Source organism: Gopherus flavomarginatus, chromosome 7 (genome assembly GCF_025201925.1).
Source record: "Gopherus flavomarginatus isolate rGopFla2 chromosome 7, rGopFla2.mat.asm, whole genome shotgun sequence".
Taxonomy (NCBI): Eukaryota; Metazoa; Chordata; order Testudines; family Testudinidae; genus Gopherus; species Gopherus flavomarginatus.
Genome location: NC_066623.1, coordinates 33,931,217 through 33,948,842, shown reverse-complemented (window position 1 = coordinate 33,948,842; position 17,626 = coordinate 33,931,217). Strand labels below are relative to the sequence as shown.

Below are 17,626 nucleotides of genomic sequence, written 5' to 3'. Positions count from 1 at the left end.
AACCTAAACAAATATTGTAATGAGCAATCTGATCTCTGCCAGGGACATTACAATGGACACCCAGGGCTAAATCTGGCGTGGTGGTCAAAAGCTCAGAACATACAAGCAGAGCATAACTATTTAATGCTCAATGTACAAGTTGCTGATCAACAGTCTGAAAAACTTGGAAGCCTTGGCTGACCAGTATTGCTGAGCTGAAAATGAAAACTGGCTTCCTGCCTTAATTTTCTTGTAAATGTCACCAAAGGGCAAATAAAAGTGGATGATTTGACAGCATCATATCTTGCTGTTTTGCTTGCCACCATCTCTTATCTCGTGTAAGCCAGTCGTACCCTTCTGGCATTTCAGGAAGAGTGTTGGTGGGATAAATAGGTATGTGGTCTCCTTAGAATGCGTTATGAGATACCATTGGACAGCAACATTTTTTTAAAATTAAATCAAATTTGTGTCTTGACTTCTTGAAAAATCAGTTTTATGTTCTTGGGGGCAAGAGCTTTGCAGGCTTTTGGGGGGAAACCAGAAGGAGGGACAAAATATAGTTCAGAACTCTGATTCAGAGATAAAATGCTTTAGTAGGAGTGTCCTGAGGGGCTAGAAGGGGGAGTGGAGATTATAAATTGAGCATAGCATCAGTAAGAGAGCTCTCCAGAACGAATCTTCAGTTCATCAACTGCTCAATTCTCATTCACCTGTTTTTTCTTTTTCAAACATTGCAATCTATCATATGACTTATCTGTTTTTCTGTGTTAACAGAGGATGAGAAATATCCCAGTTTATCTAGGGATTCCATATGTTGTGCTGTAGTTTTTTGTTTGTTCCACTGCACTGATTCTTTTATGATTACTATTATAAATCTTCTAAACAGGATTCCTGATTTCTTTGAAATGGCTCAGCATTTGTCCTATCGCTAATGTAAAGTTGATTAAAAGCAGATTTACGTTCTATCTTTTAATGTTACGTTGATTACAGCCTATTTGTTAAAATATACCAGATCTGAGTTTTCTATTTCCCCAGAAAAGTATACACCACAAAGTCAAAGCGAGAGGATGAATTATTTCATATTTAAAAAAGAATTTTAGGAAGAACATATAGTGGATAATATCTTATAAAGAATTTAAAGGCAATTTCCCACTAGTAAATTTTCATTTTTATAATAGTCCCTATTTCATGTTTTTATTCTTTTTTTTTCTTGGTTTTCATCAGGATTTAAAATCAGATATATAACAAAAACATTTCACAAAGTTGATTCCTAAAAAAAACCAGCATCAGTTAGTATATTTTGCTATTTGACACGTTAGCTTAAGTTTTCAAAACTTGCAGCATCAAAAAACCAGCATCAGTTACCTCCATTTTGGACTTTAAAGAAATTTGTATTGTTCACCTTCCCAAATGAGATTGTGTAGTGTGATGTCCCTGAATTATAAAAACAGAGGCTTTGTAACCTGTATCAGATGATGGGATTAGTTAAATGAGCAAACTGAATTTTTCCCACTATAGAAAGAGATCTGTCTGAGTCAAGCATTATTGGTCCTGGTGCAAGATTGCAATGACAAAAAAGCTATAGCTTTGTCTTGATAAAATGCAAAAGTCATAATTCTAATTAGTCCTCTTTTACATATTTGCTATTGGAAATATGCTCGTGATTTAAAAGTTCATAGCCACAAAAGAACCAAATATGTCAGTGCTCATGGAGGAATTTTACTTGAAGTGAAAATCCAAGTCATATTTTTGTCCAGGAAATCATGGTTTTAACAAACATACACTGCTTTATTCATCACTTGGCATAAACAGTTTTTCTATCTTTCTAGACTATAGAATCTAACTGGCGATGTGGACGACACAACTTGCAAAGAATTCAGTGCCGCTCTGAAAATAGCAAAGGTGTCTACTGTTTACAGTATGATGATGAAAAGATCATCAGTGGCTTACGGGATAACTCCATCAAGGTAATATACTTCCTTCTTCTTTATGTAGAGACATGAGCCACTGCCTCTGTCTTGGCTTTAGACTTGGAAAGGAGGCTGTCAAGTGCTGCTTGTTTCCTTGGGCCCCATCTCTCCTGTCTTTTTATAGGATAGTGTTGTTTGTGCAGCACTTTCTGAGGATGGCATGTTGTGCATGATCTCTCAGGGGAAGCTGGTAACTTATCCCTGCTTGTGTTTTGCCTCATGAGTGATGTGGACTGCCAGTCATGGCAATTTTGACCTGATTGAAAATCAACACCATCATGTAATCAGGTTTACTGTAAACAGATGGCTTGTGCCCCCTTGCTTGGCTGCATCCTATGGTTTTGTTAATGGTTTGGATTATTGCTAATTTCTGCTCTTTCCCTACAAAATGTTTCCTTATGGACGACAAACTTCTTTCTCATGGTTGGCAGTTTCATAGATCAAGCATGTGCTTGTCTCCTTGGCGAGGCAGGAGAACATAAAAACAGAAGCAAAGGCTCAAGCCCCACACCTGGAAATTGCAGCAGAATGTGTGTGCTGGATTGCTCATGGATTCTCTTTGCCACCACTGGTCTTCTCTTCACAATAGTGAAAGCCAAAATTTCAACCTTATCTTTGTTTTTGACAGATTTGGGATAAAACAAGTTTGGAATGTTTGAAAATATTAACAGGGCACACTGGCTCTGTTCTCTGCCTGCAGTATGACGAGAGAGTCATTGTAACTGGATCTTCGGACTCTACAGTGAGGTGAGCCTCAAGTATTATCCCAATGAACTCAAGTCTGGGGTAGGGACACTCAAAACAAATAATCTGCTGCAAGTACTAAAGCATAAGGACCACTCCACAAAACAAATATAGTACTGTGCCATTAAGGGCTAGACACATGATACAGCAAAAGACTATATGCAGTATTTTCTAGCATCCCCAAGCTTTAGAGTTGCATACTTGTAGGATTTGAATTTCAAAAGTTTTGAAAGACTATAAACCCTCATGATTCAGAGCATAAGCCAACATCTGACTGGGATAGGAAGAAACTTCTCTGCTGGGTGGGGTATTCCATAATTGTCGAATTTAGGGTTTCTTGCATCTTCCTCTGAAAAATCTGACCACCATTGATGATAGGATACTGACATTTGATCACTGGCATTCCTGTATTCTTAGGTTTAAAGTTTTGTGTGATCTTAATGCTCAATAAAGGGGCTGTAGTGACAACGGCAATACTCGCCCCAGGTACAGCACAGTCAAAGTCATTGCAGGTTTCTTTGGAGTGTTCTGCTTTGCTTTTGCCTGGAGGAGACTTCATTCTCCATGTCCAATGAGTTCTTAATATCTGAGAGAGTCATTTATGGTCTCTTTTGTGGTGTGGATGCCATTGCACTATGAATGGGGGGGAGATTACCGCATCTTTGTTTCACATGAGCTAGTGGACAGCTATGGGATGGCAGTAACTTCCAGTTGCTGCTGACCTGAACTTGAACTGGCATCTTTCATATAAGTAAAAGATTCATATCTCATTGCCAGTCCTCGGTGTAATCCATTGTCAGCCTCTGCTTGATTTGTGGCTTTTATACGTAAGCCCCTTTGTCTGTTAAAATGACTTCTGGAAGCAAGCCATGAGACTTAGCAACTTTGGGCAGCCAGAGAGATAAAGTGATTGAGAAGGGCTGTCCCTCAGACTAACAGACCACTCTTCATTGCATACATTTCCTGTTTGTAATGTGTGTAGTCATCTCAGTTAATTCAGGATAAATTTCATTTCCCTCCCCCCACAGAGTTTGGGATGTAAACACAGGCGAAGTTCTGAACACACTGATTCATCACAACGAGGCAGTGCTTCATCTGCGTTTCAGTAATGGCTTAATGGTGACATGTTCAAAGGACAGGTCCATTGCTGTTTGGGATATGGCATCACCTACTGATATCACTTTGCGTCGTGTGTTGGTTGGCCATCGTGCTGCTGTTAATGTTGTAGACTTTGATGACAAGTATATTGTCTCTGCATCAGGTGACAGGACCATTAAAGTAAGTTGGCAGAAAGAGCCCTGCTCTGTTTACTCAGGAAACTACTAATAATTTTGATTTGTAATGTGTGCCCAAAAGTATAAAAAATTCCACTTCAGAAAAATTTAGAGTTGTTGAATGTGTGCTTAAAATCCAATTCCCAAATGTGTGTGAGAGCAGTTCTGTGGCTATTTCTTTATCATTCACCTGTCACTTCCTGTTAAATGTTAAAGCCTTTATGCAAATAACTTGACTTGTAACATTTTTTTGTGACTTCTATCGTAAAGTTATAAAAAGCTTAAAATCTACTCAGGATTAGGTCTTGAAATTGGCTAGAAAATTAAGCATGGCACTTTTCTGTGCTTTTTTCCAAATGATTTGTTTTCTATAAATTAGCAATCCTGTTCTAGACATGAAATGTATAGGCAGCCACCTTTCCCCACCATACTTTCTCAGCAACTAAACCAAATTTTGCCATGTTTGAGGAATTAAAATGCTCTTTGAAGACCGCCCAATCATCTTAGTTACCCCAAACTTACTATACAACAAAGATATTTACATCCCTCCCTCCTTCCCTAGAACCACAGCTGGTTTAGATTGTGCCAAGAACTTTTTCTGGCAAAGTTATGTCCGACACTTGCCAAAGGTACTTTATTCTTATAGAAAATGACCCATTAAAACCTTTACAACTTTAAATACAACTTCTTTAAAAAAATGCACAAAGATTCTAAACAATTAATTTAACATTGAACCCCATCTTTCCACCCCCGAACATTCTTCTCTCAGCCGCAAGTCAAGTGTCTCTGGTCTTGTCTTCAAAAAACAGTAGATTGTTGGTCATATCAATGGTAAAAAAAAAAAATAGGTTAATGATATTCAGACCAGTCTTTTGTGTCTAGAAGTCTGTCATTTTGTGATGTGATTGCTAACCAGCCAACATTTAAATTCAGTCAGAATTCTAAAATTACTTGAGCAATGCTTACTTGCTTTACAAAAAGTTTAAACATTTTTAATATTTTAAATTTAAGATGATTTAGTCAATTTGAACAGATATATAGCAGTGCTGGGAGGACCCAGCTGGGTTTGGAGCCCCATTGTGTTGCACATTGTACAAATACAAAATACACGATGGTCCTAGTCCCGGAAGAGCTTACAATCTAAGCATTCATTCAGCTTTCCCCTCAAAGTTCTTCTTTCGAGTCCTGATTTTTTAATGAAGTTTGAACATGATTTCCGTTTAACGTATAAAACCTCGAGCTCTCTCAAAATTGAATGTTTTTAATTTTTTCCACAGGTCTGGAGTACAAGCACATGTGAATTTGTTCGTACTCTAAATGGGCACAAGCGTGGCATTGCATGCCTTCAGTACAGGGATCGACTAGTTGTGAGTGGATCATCAGACAACACCATTAGGTGGGTTGAAGACAGTTGCTAACAGCGTATTGGAGAGAATGTGCATTTGCAAATGTAAAGAAGGGATTTTTTTTCTAGGTCTCTTGAACCTGCCTTACAGTTTAATAGCACAGTAATCATTTAGCTTTTGATACGTCTTGTCAGCATTAGAACAGACAACCATTGCTGAGGAGGGAACAGGTAACATACAACATATGCTCAAGCAAGTGCAGCTCACAAACTGTTGGGCTGATGTCAGCATCTAAAAATGTAATTTGCAAATCCCACATCTTAATACAGTCTATTGATCTGAAGATCAGTAGAGAAATTGGGGGTCCAATTAAAGCACCAAGTTATTTCAGTTGCTACATATACAACTCTACCCCGATATAACATGGTCCTCAGGGGCCAGAAAATCTCACCGCCTTGTAGTTGAGACCGCATTATATCAGATTCAGTCCAGTATGGCGTACTGGCCTGGACTGGCTTCCATGGCGGTGATTTCAAGGCCTGGTGCTCCAGCCGCTGCTGGGAGCCCCGGGTCCTTTAAATCCCCACCGGAGCTCTGGCAGCAGGGCTCTGGTGGGGATTTAAAGGTCCTGGGGCTCCCCACAGTGACCAGAGCCTCTGGCCCTTTAAATCACTGCTCGAGCCTGGCTGCCAGAGCCCCAGTGGTGCTCCAGCTGCTATGAGGAGCCCCTGGCCCTTTAAATCACCACTGGAGCTCTGACAGCGGTGCTCATGCAGTGATTTAAAGGGCCTAGGGCTCCACATGAATTCAGATATAACGCGGTAAAGCAGCGGGGCTTGGATGGTGCTTTAAAGGGCCCGGGGCTCCCTGCTGCTTTACCGCGTTGTATCCGAATTCATGTTATATCAAGTCGCGTTCTGTCTGGGTAGAAGTGTACCTCTGATACACATGGCTTTATCTGCAGAATAAAAAGGGAGATGGATTCAGCAATCAAGTTCATTCATATTGAAATAGTCACAAGCTTCCAGCCTTTACTTTTAAAATGTATTTAATTTGGAAAGTGATCATGCCAGTTCCATGGGGCAGACTGACTAGGAGTGTATCTGAGTGGCAGTGTACTCCCTTCTGGGAACTGCGTACAGGGGCCTCAGGTGTACCTTTTCACAATGTAGTATGGTTTTAGTTTTCAGAGACGCAATAAAGATTATATTAAAATGGAAATTGCAGCATGAGTAAGTGGATTGGAGCGCTATTGTCACACGAGCGTTTCTTAAAGATCCATTTCTTCTGTTTTCTTAAGGTTATGGGATATTGAATGTGGGGCCTGTTTAAGAGTACTAGAAGGCCATGAAGAACTGGTTCGATGCATCAGATTTGATAACAAGAGAATTGTTAGTGGAGCCTATGATGGGTACGTACTTCAGACACACTTTGAGAAAGTTTATTCATGTATATCCTAGTAAAGCACGCTTTTGAAAGTTCTTGTCCCTAACACACACAATGAGGATTCTCTTTTGGTTTGCATCCTGTTGTCTAAGTGATCTAGTTATGACAGATCTACATTTACCTGGGTGTTGCCCAGTTCCTGTAGATTTCAATAATGCAGACCACCTATGTCCTGAATGTAGCCTTTGAATATTATGTATTCTGTTTTATTCTGCAGCTCCTTCCAGTAACTTGCTCTTAGGGCTCTTTAACTCTGTTCATAGGAGTAGGTAGATAGCTCTAGCTCCCTGAAGAATTAAGTATTCTACTAATCAAGTTTATATGGCTTTGCTGTACAGCTCAAGCTGGTTAGAATGGACAAATAGCTTGTCTTAAGTAGTGTCTGTTCTGAATAGACACTTCACTTTGTTTCCTCCCCGTAAACGTCACCCCTTGAGAAACTCCCTGCTTCCCAACAGGTCTGGCTGCCGTTTTCCTAGATACCGGCACTGAAACTGTTCGTATTCTGAGGCTATATATAAATATGAGCTCACAAAATTTTGAAATTGCAGCATCACAGTCCAGCAGAGAGGCTGCAGTATCTTCTGTTCTCTGATAGGAGCCTTAAAGTTAGTGGTGTGGGGCTGCTATGAGGGCATCAGGAACCACCTGTAAAGGAAAATGGCTTAACATTGAGTGAATTCAAGGAAACTGTACAGGGACATGGATTATTCCATTGATTTTATTCTCCTTGTTAGCTTGTCACCTGTGGTATTGGGCTGAATTGTAGTTCAAGTGAACAGCATAGTGCTGTTGAAGGCAAGTCAGGAATTCCTTTCAACTTGAATTGGCCAATTTTGATACTATCCTTCTCCTGGGATCTGTGATCCTAAACAGATTCCCAGGGGCTGTTCTCTCTGCATTTCATTGGCAGTATGCTAGGCTTTGAGGTCTTCTCAGTTCTAAGTTAATATGCAAAATATTCCCCAGATGCAGAAGTGAATATTTCTATTTGTGTATATATGTGTGCAGCAGTGCCTACACACCCAATCAGTGATCAAGGCCCCCTTGTGCTAGTTGCTGTGCTCACACAAGACAATCCCAGTCCCCAACGAACTTAGTCTTAGAATTTCTTTAGTCATATGCTAATATTGTCTTATTGCTAATTGGTTAGCGTTGGGGAGATTCCAACATTTGCTTTCTGTTGATTCAAATGTTTTTGTAATGCTTATAATTGAAGTAACATTTCTAGTATAATAAAATAACCAACATTCTTGTTTAATTTTATAGCAAAATTAAAGTTTGGGACTTGCAAGCTGCTCTTGACCCTCGTGCCCCAGCCAGCACACTATGCTTGCGTACATTGGTGGTATGTGAATACTGATACATTTCGGGTTTTGCACAACAATACTATTTTATATTTGACAAAAGTGGACATTTTAATGTTAAATTTTATTGCAAATGCATCGAGTGGCTTGGGGTAGATAAGTAATTCAGCACCTTCTGCAAATTCTGCTCTGTTCCCAGAGCTGGAAACAAACAAAGAGGATTGGGCATGCTGCATTGTGCACTGAATTCTTGTTGACTCTGAGCATAGAAATAAAGTTGAGCTGTTAAGCTCTTCTGGCTTGGTATTCTCAAATGGTCTAAAAATGTAATCATTATGACATTGCATCCAAATCATTCTGTTTTCTGGTGTGGTATTTTAATATCATATAAATATTGTACCACTGGCTTTAAATAAAGACTTCTGTTAAATGGAAACAATTTGGAATACTGTCAGCCTTCCTTAACCCTTTCTCCTAATTTTAAAAATGGAAAGAATAGATGCAGGAAGGGAGGGGATTTTGTGGTGAGATTACCATAGGAACTCTAACCATTTCAAAGAAGACTACCATATTTTAAGTAAAAGCAGCAAAGAATCCTGTGGCACCTTATAGACTAACAGACGTTTTGGAGCATGAGCTTTCGTGGGTGAATACACACTTCCTCAGATGCATGTAGTGGAAATTTCCTGGGGCAGGTAAATATATGCTAGCAAGCAAGCTAGAGATAACGAGGTCAGTTCAATCAGGGAGGATGAGGCTCTGTTCTAGCAGTTGAAGTGTGAAAACCAAGAGAGGAGAAACTGGTTCTGTAGTTGGCAAGCCATTCACAGTCTTTGTTTAATCCTGAGCTGATGGTGTCAAATTTGCAGATGAACTGAAGCTCAGCAGTTTCTCTTTGAAGTCTGGTCCTGAAGTTTTTTTGCTGCAGGATGGCCACCTTAAGGTCTGCTATAGTGTGACCAGGGAGGTTGAAGTGCTCTCCTACAGGTTTTTGTATATTGCCATTCCTAATGTCTGATTTGTGTCCATTTATCCTTTTCTATAGAGACTGTCCAGTTTGGCCGATGTACATAGCAGAGGGGCATTGCTGGCATATGATGGCGTATATTACATTGGTGGATGTGCAGGTGAATGAACCGGTGATGGTGTGGCTGATCTGGTTAGGTCCTGTGATGGTGTCGCTGGTGTAGATATGTGGGCAGAGTTGGCATCGAGGTTTGTTGCATGGATTGGTTCCTGAGCTAGAGTTATTATGGTGCGGTGTGCAGTTACTGGTGAGAATATGTTTCAGGTTGGCAGGTTGCCTGTGGGCAAGGACTGGCCTGCCACCCAAGGCCTGTGAAAGTGTGGGATCATTGTCCAGGATGGGTTGTAGATCCTTGATGCGTTGGAGGGGTTTTAGCTGGGGGCTGTATGTGATGGCCAATGGAGTTCTGTTGGTTTCTTTCTTGGGTTTGTCTTGCAGTAGGAGGTTTCTGGGTACACGTCTGGCTCTGTTGATCTGTTTCCTTATTTCCTCGTGCGGGTATTGTAGTTTTGAGAATGCTTGGTGGAGATTTTGTAGGTGTTGGTCTCTGTCTGAGGGGTTAGAGCAGATGCGGTTGTACCTCAGTGCTTGGCTGTAGACAATGGATCGTGTGATGTGTCCGGGATGGAAGCTGGAGGCATGAAGGTAGGCATAGCGGTCGGTAGGTTTTCGATATAGGGTGGTGTTAATGTGACCATCACTTATTTGCACCGTGGTGTCTAGAAAGTGGACCTCCCGTGTAGATTGGTCCAGGCTGAGGTTGATGGTGGGGTGGAAGCTGTTGAAATCGTGGTGGAAATGACAGTCTGGACCTATACATTGAATGCTTCCGCCGGCGTGCACAGGCAGAAATCGTGGAACAACAACATCGCTTGCCTCACAACCTAAGTCTTGCAGAACGCAATGCCATCCACAGCCTCAGAAACCACCCTGACACTATCATCAAAGAGGCTGATAAAGGAGGTGCCGTTGTCATCATGAACAGGTCTGACTACCAAAAGGAGGCCGCCAGACAACTCTCCAATACCAAATTCTACAGGCCACTTCCCTCAGATCCCACTGAGGAATACACTAAGAAACTACAGCATCTACTCAGGACACTCCCTACACTTACACCAGAAGAAATCAACATACCCCTAGACCCCCGACCAGGGTTATTCTATCTACTACCCAAGATCCACAAACCCGGAAATCCTGGACGCCCCATCATCTCTGGCATTGGCACTCTCACTGAAGGACTGTCTGGATATATGGACTCTCTACTCCCTATGCCACCAGCACTCCCAGCTATCTCCGTGACACCACTGATTTCCTGAGGAAACTACAATGCATTGGTCACCTCCCAGAAAACACCATCCTAGCCACCATGGATGTAGAGGCGCTCTACACAAACATCCCACACACAGATGGAATACAAGCTGTCAGGAACACTATCCCTGATGATGCCACAGCACAACTGGCTGCTGAGCTCTGTGCCTTTATACTTACACACAACTATTTCAAATTTGATGACAATATATATCTCCAGATCAGTGGCACTGCTATGGGCACCCGCATGGCCCCACAATATGCCAATATCTTTATGGCCGATCTGGAACAACGCTTCCTCAGCTCTCGTCCACTCACGCCCCTTCTCTACCTACGCTACATTGATGACATCTTCATCATCTGGACCCATGGGAAGGAGACTCTGGAAGAAGTCCACCACGATTTCAACAGCTTCCACCCCACCATCAACCTCAGCCTGGACCAATCTACACGGGAGGTCCACTTTCTAGACACCACGGTGCAAATAAGTGATGGTCACATTAACACCACCCTATATCGAAAACCTACCGACCGCTATGCCTACCTTCATGCCTCCAGCTTCCATCCCGGACACATCGCACGATCCATTGTCTACAGCCAAGCACTGAGGTACAACCGCATCTGCTCTAACCCCTCAGACAGAGACCAACACCTACAAAATCTCCACCAAGCATTCTCAAAACTACAATACCCGCACGAGGAAATAAGGAAACAGATCAACAGAGCCAGACGTGTACCCAGAAACCTTCTACTGCAAGACAAACCCAAGAAAGAAACCAACAGAACTCCACTGGCCATCACATACAGCCCCCAGCTAAAACCCCTCCAACGCATCATCAAGGATCTACAACCCATCCTGGACAATGATCCCACACTTTCACAGGCCTTGGGTGGCAGGCCAGTCCTTGCCCACAGGCAACCTGCCAACCTGAAACATATTCTCACCAGTAACTGCACACCGCACCATAATAACTCTAGCTCAGGAACCAATCCATGCAACAAACTTCGATGCCAACTCTGCCCACATATCTACACCAGCGACACCATCACAGGACCTAACCAGATCAGCCACACCATCACCGGTTCATTCACCTGCACATCCACCAATGTAATATACGCCATCATATGCCAGCAATGCCCCTCTGCTATGTACATCGGCCAAACTGGACAGTCTCTATGGAAAAGGATAAATGGACACAAATCAGACATTAGGAATGGCAATATACAAAAACCTGTAGGAGAGCACTTCAACCTCCCTGGCCACACTATAGCAGACCTTAAGGTGGCCATCCTGCAGCAAAAAAACTTCAGGACCAGACTTCAAAGAGAAACTGCTGAGCTTCAGTTCATCTGCAAATTTGACACCATCAGCTCAGGATTGAACAAAGACTGTGAATGGCTTGCCAACTACAGAACCAGTTTCTCCTCTCTTGGTTTTCACACCTCAACTGCTAGAACAGGGCCTCATCCTCCCTGATTGAACTAACCTCGTTATCTCTAGCTTGCTTGCTAGCATATATTTACCTGCCCCAGGAAATTTCCACTACATGCATCTGAGGAAGTGGGTATTCACCCACGAAAGCTCATGCTCCAAAACGTCTGTTAGTCTATAAGGTGCCACAGGATTCTTTGCTGCTTTTACAGATCCAGACTAACACGGCTACCCCTCTGATATTTTAAGTAGCTACCTTAGCTGCTTTTTTTTATATATTTAAATAAAGGCTTTGATTTATGGCAGTAGTAGGGAGATTGGGTAGCTCATCGTATGGGTCATTGACTATACAGAGCATTTCATCTTCAGATTCAAAGCTTGGACCTTATCTGAGTCAGTAGTGACCAGAAGTCATTGCTTACATGGTATCTATTTGATGGCTTATGTGAAACGATCTTGGCTTGTCCACTTCCTGCAGAAGAGCCCACAGCCCAAACCCTAATTGGTGCCCTTATCAGCAGTCTTGGCATAGAGATCGAGTATTGAATGGGCAGGGGGACTCCACTGACCTCTTATTCTTTGAGTATAATTCAATTCCTGTATGTGTTGACTTCAGACTCCAGTCACTGGGTTATCAGTATGCCACCTTTGGCCAGTCCTTTAAACATTTTTTAAAAGGTACAATACCATCACTTACTGTGGTGGATCATCAGGGCCAAGTACAGACTTTTGCAGGGTCCTGTGCTAGTGCAAAGTCCTGGTGCCATTTTGGTATTACTGTTTCTGTGAACAGTTTCTAGAGGGGCCACTCTTAAAGTTCTTTCTCAAGAGCGCGTATTGAAACTCTGCCTACTTTTACAAATAATTGGGCCTGGAATGGCTAATCAAGTGCTTTATGGGGACTGCACAATACTTTAAGTAGCAGCACTGTTTAACATACAAAAAAATTTTGTGCAGCAGATAAACCCTGACAGCTTGTCAGCACTAACAAAACTTTTTTTGTTTAAGTTGCTTACTCTCAGTTGGCAGTCTGTCCAGCTGGCTTGTAGTTCTCTCAGCATTTATCTCTCTGGTTCTTAACTTCATAGTAAAATTCATGGCCTACACAAACTTTATATTGAAGCCACTGTATTTGCTTCACTATTTAAATAGCAGTAATTCTTCTCAGACCTGTGTATGAACCTAGACCAGCAAGTCAAAACTTTCATCTCCAATTTTGTGTCCAAATCAGTGTTTGAATATGAAAATAGTGAAAGATGATCCATCTACTAACTGAACTCTTACTGTTTATAGGAACATTCAGGACGTGTGTTTAGACTCCAGTTTGATGAATTTCAGATCATTAGTAGTTCCCACGATGACACAATTCTGATTTGGGATTTCTTAAATGTGCCACCCAGTGCCCAGAATGAGACACGCTCTCCATCCAGAACATACACTTACATCTCCAGATAACAGTCTGCACTTTACTAGCCTCATAAGGTAAACTCTGTTATATTAAATGTATTCTGTACTTGTGTATTCACTGTCATTTGCCTGGTGCTGGTCTTAGTAATTTATGTATCAGCTGTCTCTGAGTTTTCCTAATGTATCTGCTGTTGATGCTGTGCTGTTTGGATCAAGAAGCCTTTGTTGCGGTATCAGGCTTTGGTTCTTAAAACTCAAAACATCATAGTATCTAACTCATCTTCTACATCTTCACTGTTGTTCCTCCTGCCTCTAATCAGATAGTTGATGTACTAACCACTATATTTTTGCAACACATTTACAATTGAGAAATGTAAGAATTTATAACTAGGTCGTTTAAAAAGATATTCAGTTCTCATAAATCTCAAACTGAGAATCAGGGTGGATTTGATTTAAATCACATGTCAGGAAGACTTGATTTAATCATGGATTTCTACATAAAAGTGCTTTCTTGTTAGTTGTTATAATCTTAATACATATTCTTCACAACTCAGATGTAGGTTTTATTTTTAGAAGGTACACACTACATTTTTAAAATTTATTTTGAAAAGTTTTCAGATTAGTTTTACAGCTATATCAGAAAATGAATGATTGTTTGGTTATTTCATTTACCAAAGGTAATTGAAGCAGATATTTATGAAGTCATTGGGAGGTGAACTATCTCCAGTTCAACAGGTTAATCATTAATATTTGGAGGATTTTCTTGCCATGCTGTATTAGAAGGAGAACATCACCAGACAAACATTTAAGTTGTTTTATTTAACTAAAACAATAACATTGTGTATTCTGGATTTTTTTCTTCAACAGCAAACCTATAGTATTTTAACAAAATAAGCATATGAATTTTTTAATTTAAACATTCAAGTTCTTTAAAATCAGGTTTGTTTTTGTTAAAATTGTTTGTAAATAAAATAGTTAAATGAATTTTAAAGAAACAAATTAAATCGACTGTCAGCCAGATCAACATGAGAAACTTAAAATATTGGCTTCTGCAGCTAACTCAGTCATCTTCATTTTCGTGTTTGTTCATAACCTGGAAAAGAAAAACAAGCTTTCCTGCTTTTTTAGGTCCCAAACGATTTCTCAATTTGGAATGAATTAGTCCAAAGGAAGAAAATATTATTTCTACACCAGCAGAAGAAGCTACTGCTACTAAGTGAGATTATCACTTCAACAGTCTCTGAATGCAAGTCCTTACGTGACTTCCACCAGTTCACTGGTGTGACTTTCTTTAAAACATCATCAGCAAACATATAGTTCTTGAATGGTTCGCCCTTAGCTCTGAAGTTTATTATAGTTGGCATTTTGGAGGGATGATTGCTGAATGTCCATGTCATAGCCAACTCCTCTTCTTCAGCAGTTAAGGTTTGACCCTGGTACCGAGTATTGAGAATAATTGTAAGAAAATGAGCTGGAGATAGTGCTTGTCTCATTTGTTTTTTTAATGCTTGTAACTTAACTCTGTCATTGCATATTTCTCTTTTTAAGATCTCACTCCGTTCCTTCCAAATTTCAATAGCATCAGCAGTAAAACAGCCATTTCCCTGCATTTTGTTCAGGACTACAGAAGTAGGCTTCAGGGTACTCAGCATGTGTTCAACATTTCAATATTAGCCTTTATTTCTGGAACACTGAACTCTTTGGCTAGGAGGAGCATCAAATGAGTACTGCAATCATATGTTATTAGCTTGGATACATTTCTTCTCATCTTGGATACATTTGAAGCATTGTCTGTGACACAGCTGCATACTAGACATTTGAATTTCTTTTCACAGTTTGTTACAGCCTTTTCTGCTACTTCTTGTAAATATTCTGCTGTATGTGCATTTCTTGATTTATCAGTTATTTCTGTAAGGAAGACATTCCCTTCTTCTGTTGTCACACAAACACATACAACAGGATCATTTTGACATTGCTCCCCTATCAAGACTCAGGTTAACAATTTTACGCTCTAGACCTTTTGCACACTGCTCAATTTCTCTTTCATACACTTTATCCAGTAATTTGCCTGCAACATCTGCTCTGTTGGGTGGATTGTATCCTGGTCTTAATGACTGAACCATGTTAATGAAGTGTGGGGTCTCAATCATTTGGAAAGGAGAGTTTGCTGCATAAACAAACAGGGCAATTTTTTCATCAGTTTCATCAGTTACTATTTTTTGTAATCTACTGGTACTTATCTATGGTTGTTTCTGGATGATGGCGATTTTTTTTTTTTTTCCTTTTTGCTGCGGGTGATATACTGTGGCTATGTGACATACATGATGTGACTGAAACGCTATCATTGGCAGATAACTCTGAAACTATAGAAAATGATGGTGATCTTGAAGGTGGATAGTCTTCAGAATCCTGTATGTTGAGGATGGATTCTCCTAAACAAAACAGGCCAATGCAGTTATTTAATTATTACGACCATACTGCTCATTTAGTATTACTCATTGTATTCACTGACATTCAGTAGTACTTTAAAGGTGAAATTGTAAAAAGATCTGTCTATTTCAGCTATTTATTTTTTATCACAACTGCATCTAAAATGATAGTACCATAGAGTAACAACTATATTTTTTGCTCAAACATGAGAATTCAAAAATAGTCCAGAAGGAAGACAGGCAGTCCTTAAGGAAGATGTATGAAATAAAGAAGTTTACCAACCTGAAGATGCTGCGTGTTCAGACATGTTCCTTTCATCATCAATGCAGCTTCCTCCTGAGAAGGATCACTTCTCATGATGCTGTTTCATTCGGGCAACCAGGCCTTGCATTTCTTTGTTGCACTCTTTGCATTTTGCACGTATGCCTCTCTTACCCACAGGTAGAGGAACTTCATTAAAATATTCCAAAACTGGGTCTCTTTTACGGCCTGCTGCCCTTATAGGTTTTCCCTTCTAGTGAAAGAATGGTATGGTAGATCTCAAATCAATGAAAGCTATGCTCAGAAAGATCTCAAGACTTCTGGAATAGGCTGCTCAAACAGTTTCACTTTTGTTTCTACTGCCTGTCCCTCCCTTCTCACATTTATCTCCAGACTTCTTGTCCAGATCTATTCCACTCCCAACAATCTTCTGTTCATTGAACTTTTTGAAACTTTGCACTTTGAGAGAGAGAGAGGTAAGGGATTGACTCTGTGTACACATTTGCAGAGGAACAATAGGGTTGAGGTCTGTTATTTCTCACCTTTATTTATTTATTTATAAACAAACATACATACATTTTTGCTGTTAAGCATGTTATCTCTGGAGACCCAAATCGACAGTTTGATAACTGGAAAACTAAGCATCTCTGTATCTTCTAGACTGAGCACTGAGCCCCATTGGGTAGACAGAAAGATTAACCTAAATCATCTATACTGAAGCCCCTGGATCCACATAAGATTGGGTCCCTAATCCTTGAACTGTTGGAACTCATTTACAAAACTTTTCTTAAACATTACATAAATATATTTCTCATACTATAGAATTAGAATTTATAATCTCTATTCCATGATGAAATCTTTGAGCTATAATGTATCTTAATTCAAAGTATCTTTAGATAGGTTTTTGCCTTAAAAAGCATTTTATCAAAAAAATCCAATTTTTTTATTTTTAAAAAACCATTGATTTTTATCCACCCTGCTGAGAATGTTTGTTTGTTTGTTAAACCAAAGGTTCTAAAGTTACACAAAATGTAAAAATTTGTACAATTTAAAAATAACAAATGTTTTTACCATTACTTTTAACTACTATCCATTAGAATTTTTATTAGGTACTTTTGGCCAGTGTGCTATGCTTTCTACCTACACATTTTCTTGTTAGAATGAGAGGATTCTTTCAGAACCTAAAGCTTATCACATAGTGTGTGAGGAACCTGTGATCCAGTAACTAGACGAAGGGCACTGGGAGTTGGGAAATGCTCAGAGCTGTCCTGATGATGCTGTGAGTTCAACCATTTATTTCAATGGAGAGCAGTGTAAAGATTCTGTCCTAGGCTGTTCTGCTGGCTCTGTGTGAATTTGAGCATGTCACGTAATACCCCTTTCTGCATTAGTAGTATGGAAATGAGAGATTTTCCTTTAGGCAGGGCACATCTGTTGCAGAGCAGATCTGCCCTTTGTCAGAGAACACAGTGACCTGTACGCCAAGATTTTCTTTATACTTCTACCTTCTTTGGGTGCTGTGAGCCTTAATGATCTATAGCACTTTAAAATGCGTCATGTAGAAATTGTTATATAATGGAAGCATGCTTGTAAATTACAGTAACACTGAAAAAAGTATTCTTGCACATTTCTATGAAACTAGATTAGAGCCTTTTAGAATTCAGTTAGATTGTGCTCCTCATTGAGGCTTTTATC

The 17,626-nt window shown here is 40.1% G+C and overlaps 1 protein-coding gene across 10 annotated transcripts in view; it reads left to right on the top strand.

Moving 5' to 3' along the window:
- Window positions 1–17,626, top strand: part of FBXW11 (F-box and WD repeat domain containing 11) — a 131,666-nt gene that overhangs the window by 107,248 nt on the left and 6,792 nt on the right. For 8 of the 10 annotated variants that reach the window (XM_050962694.1, XM_050962693.1, XM_050962690.1 and 5 more), the window contains 7 exons: window positions 1,809–1,946; window positions 2,578–2,696; window positions 3,722–3,971; window positions 5,245–5,363; window positions 6,614–6,724; window positions 8,029–8,107; window positions 13,127–13,315. In XM_050962694.1, the coding sequence (XP_050818651.1) occupies window positions 1,809–1,946; window positions 2,578–2,696; window positions 3,722–3,971; window positions 5,245–5,363; window positions 6,614–6,724; window positions 8,029–8,107; window positions 13,127–13,288 (978 nt within the window). In that variant the 3' untranslated portion in view covers window positions 13,289–13,315. The other 2 variants (XR_007775508.1, XM_050962687.1) reach the window with 2 other exon arrangements.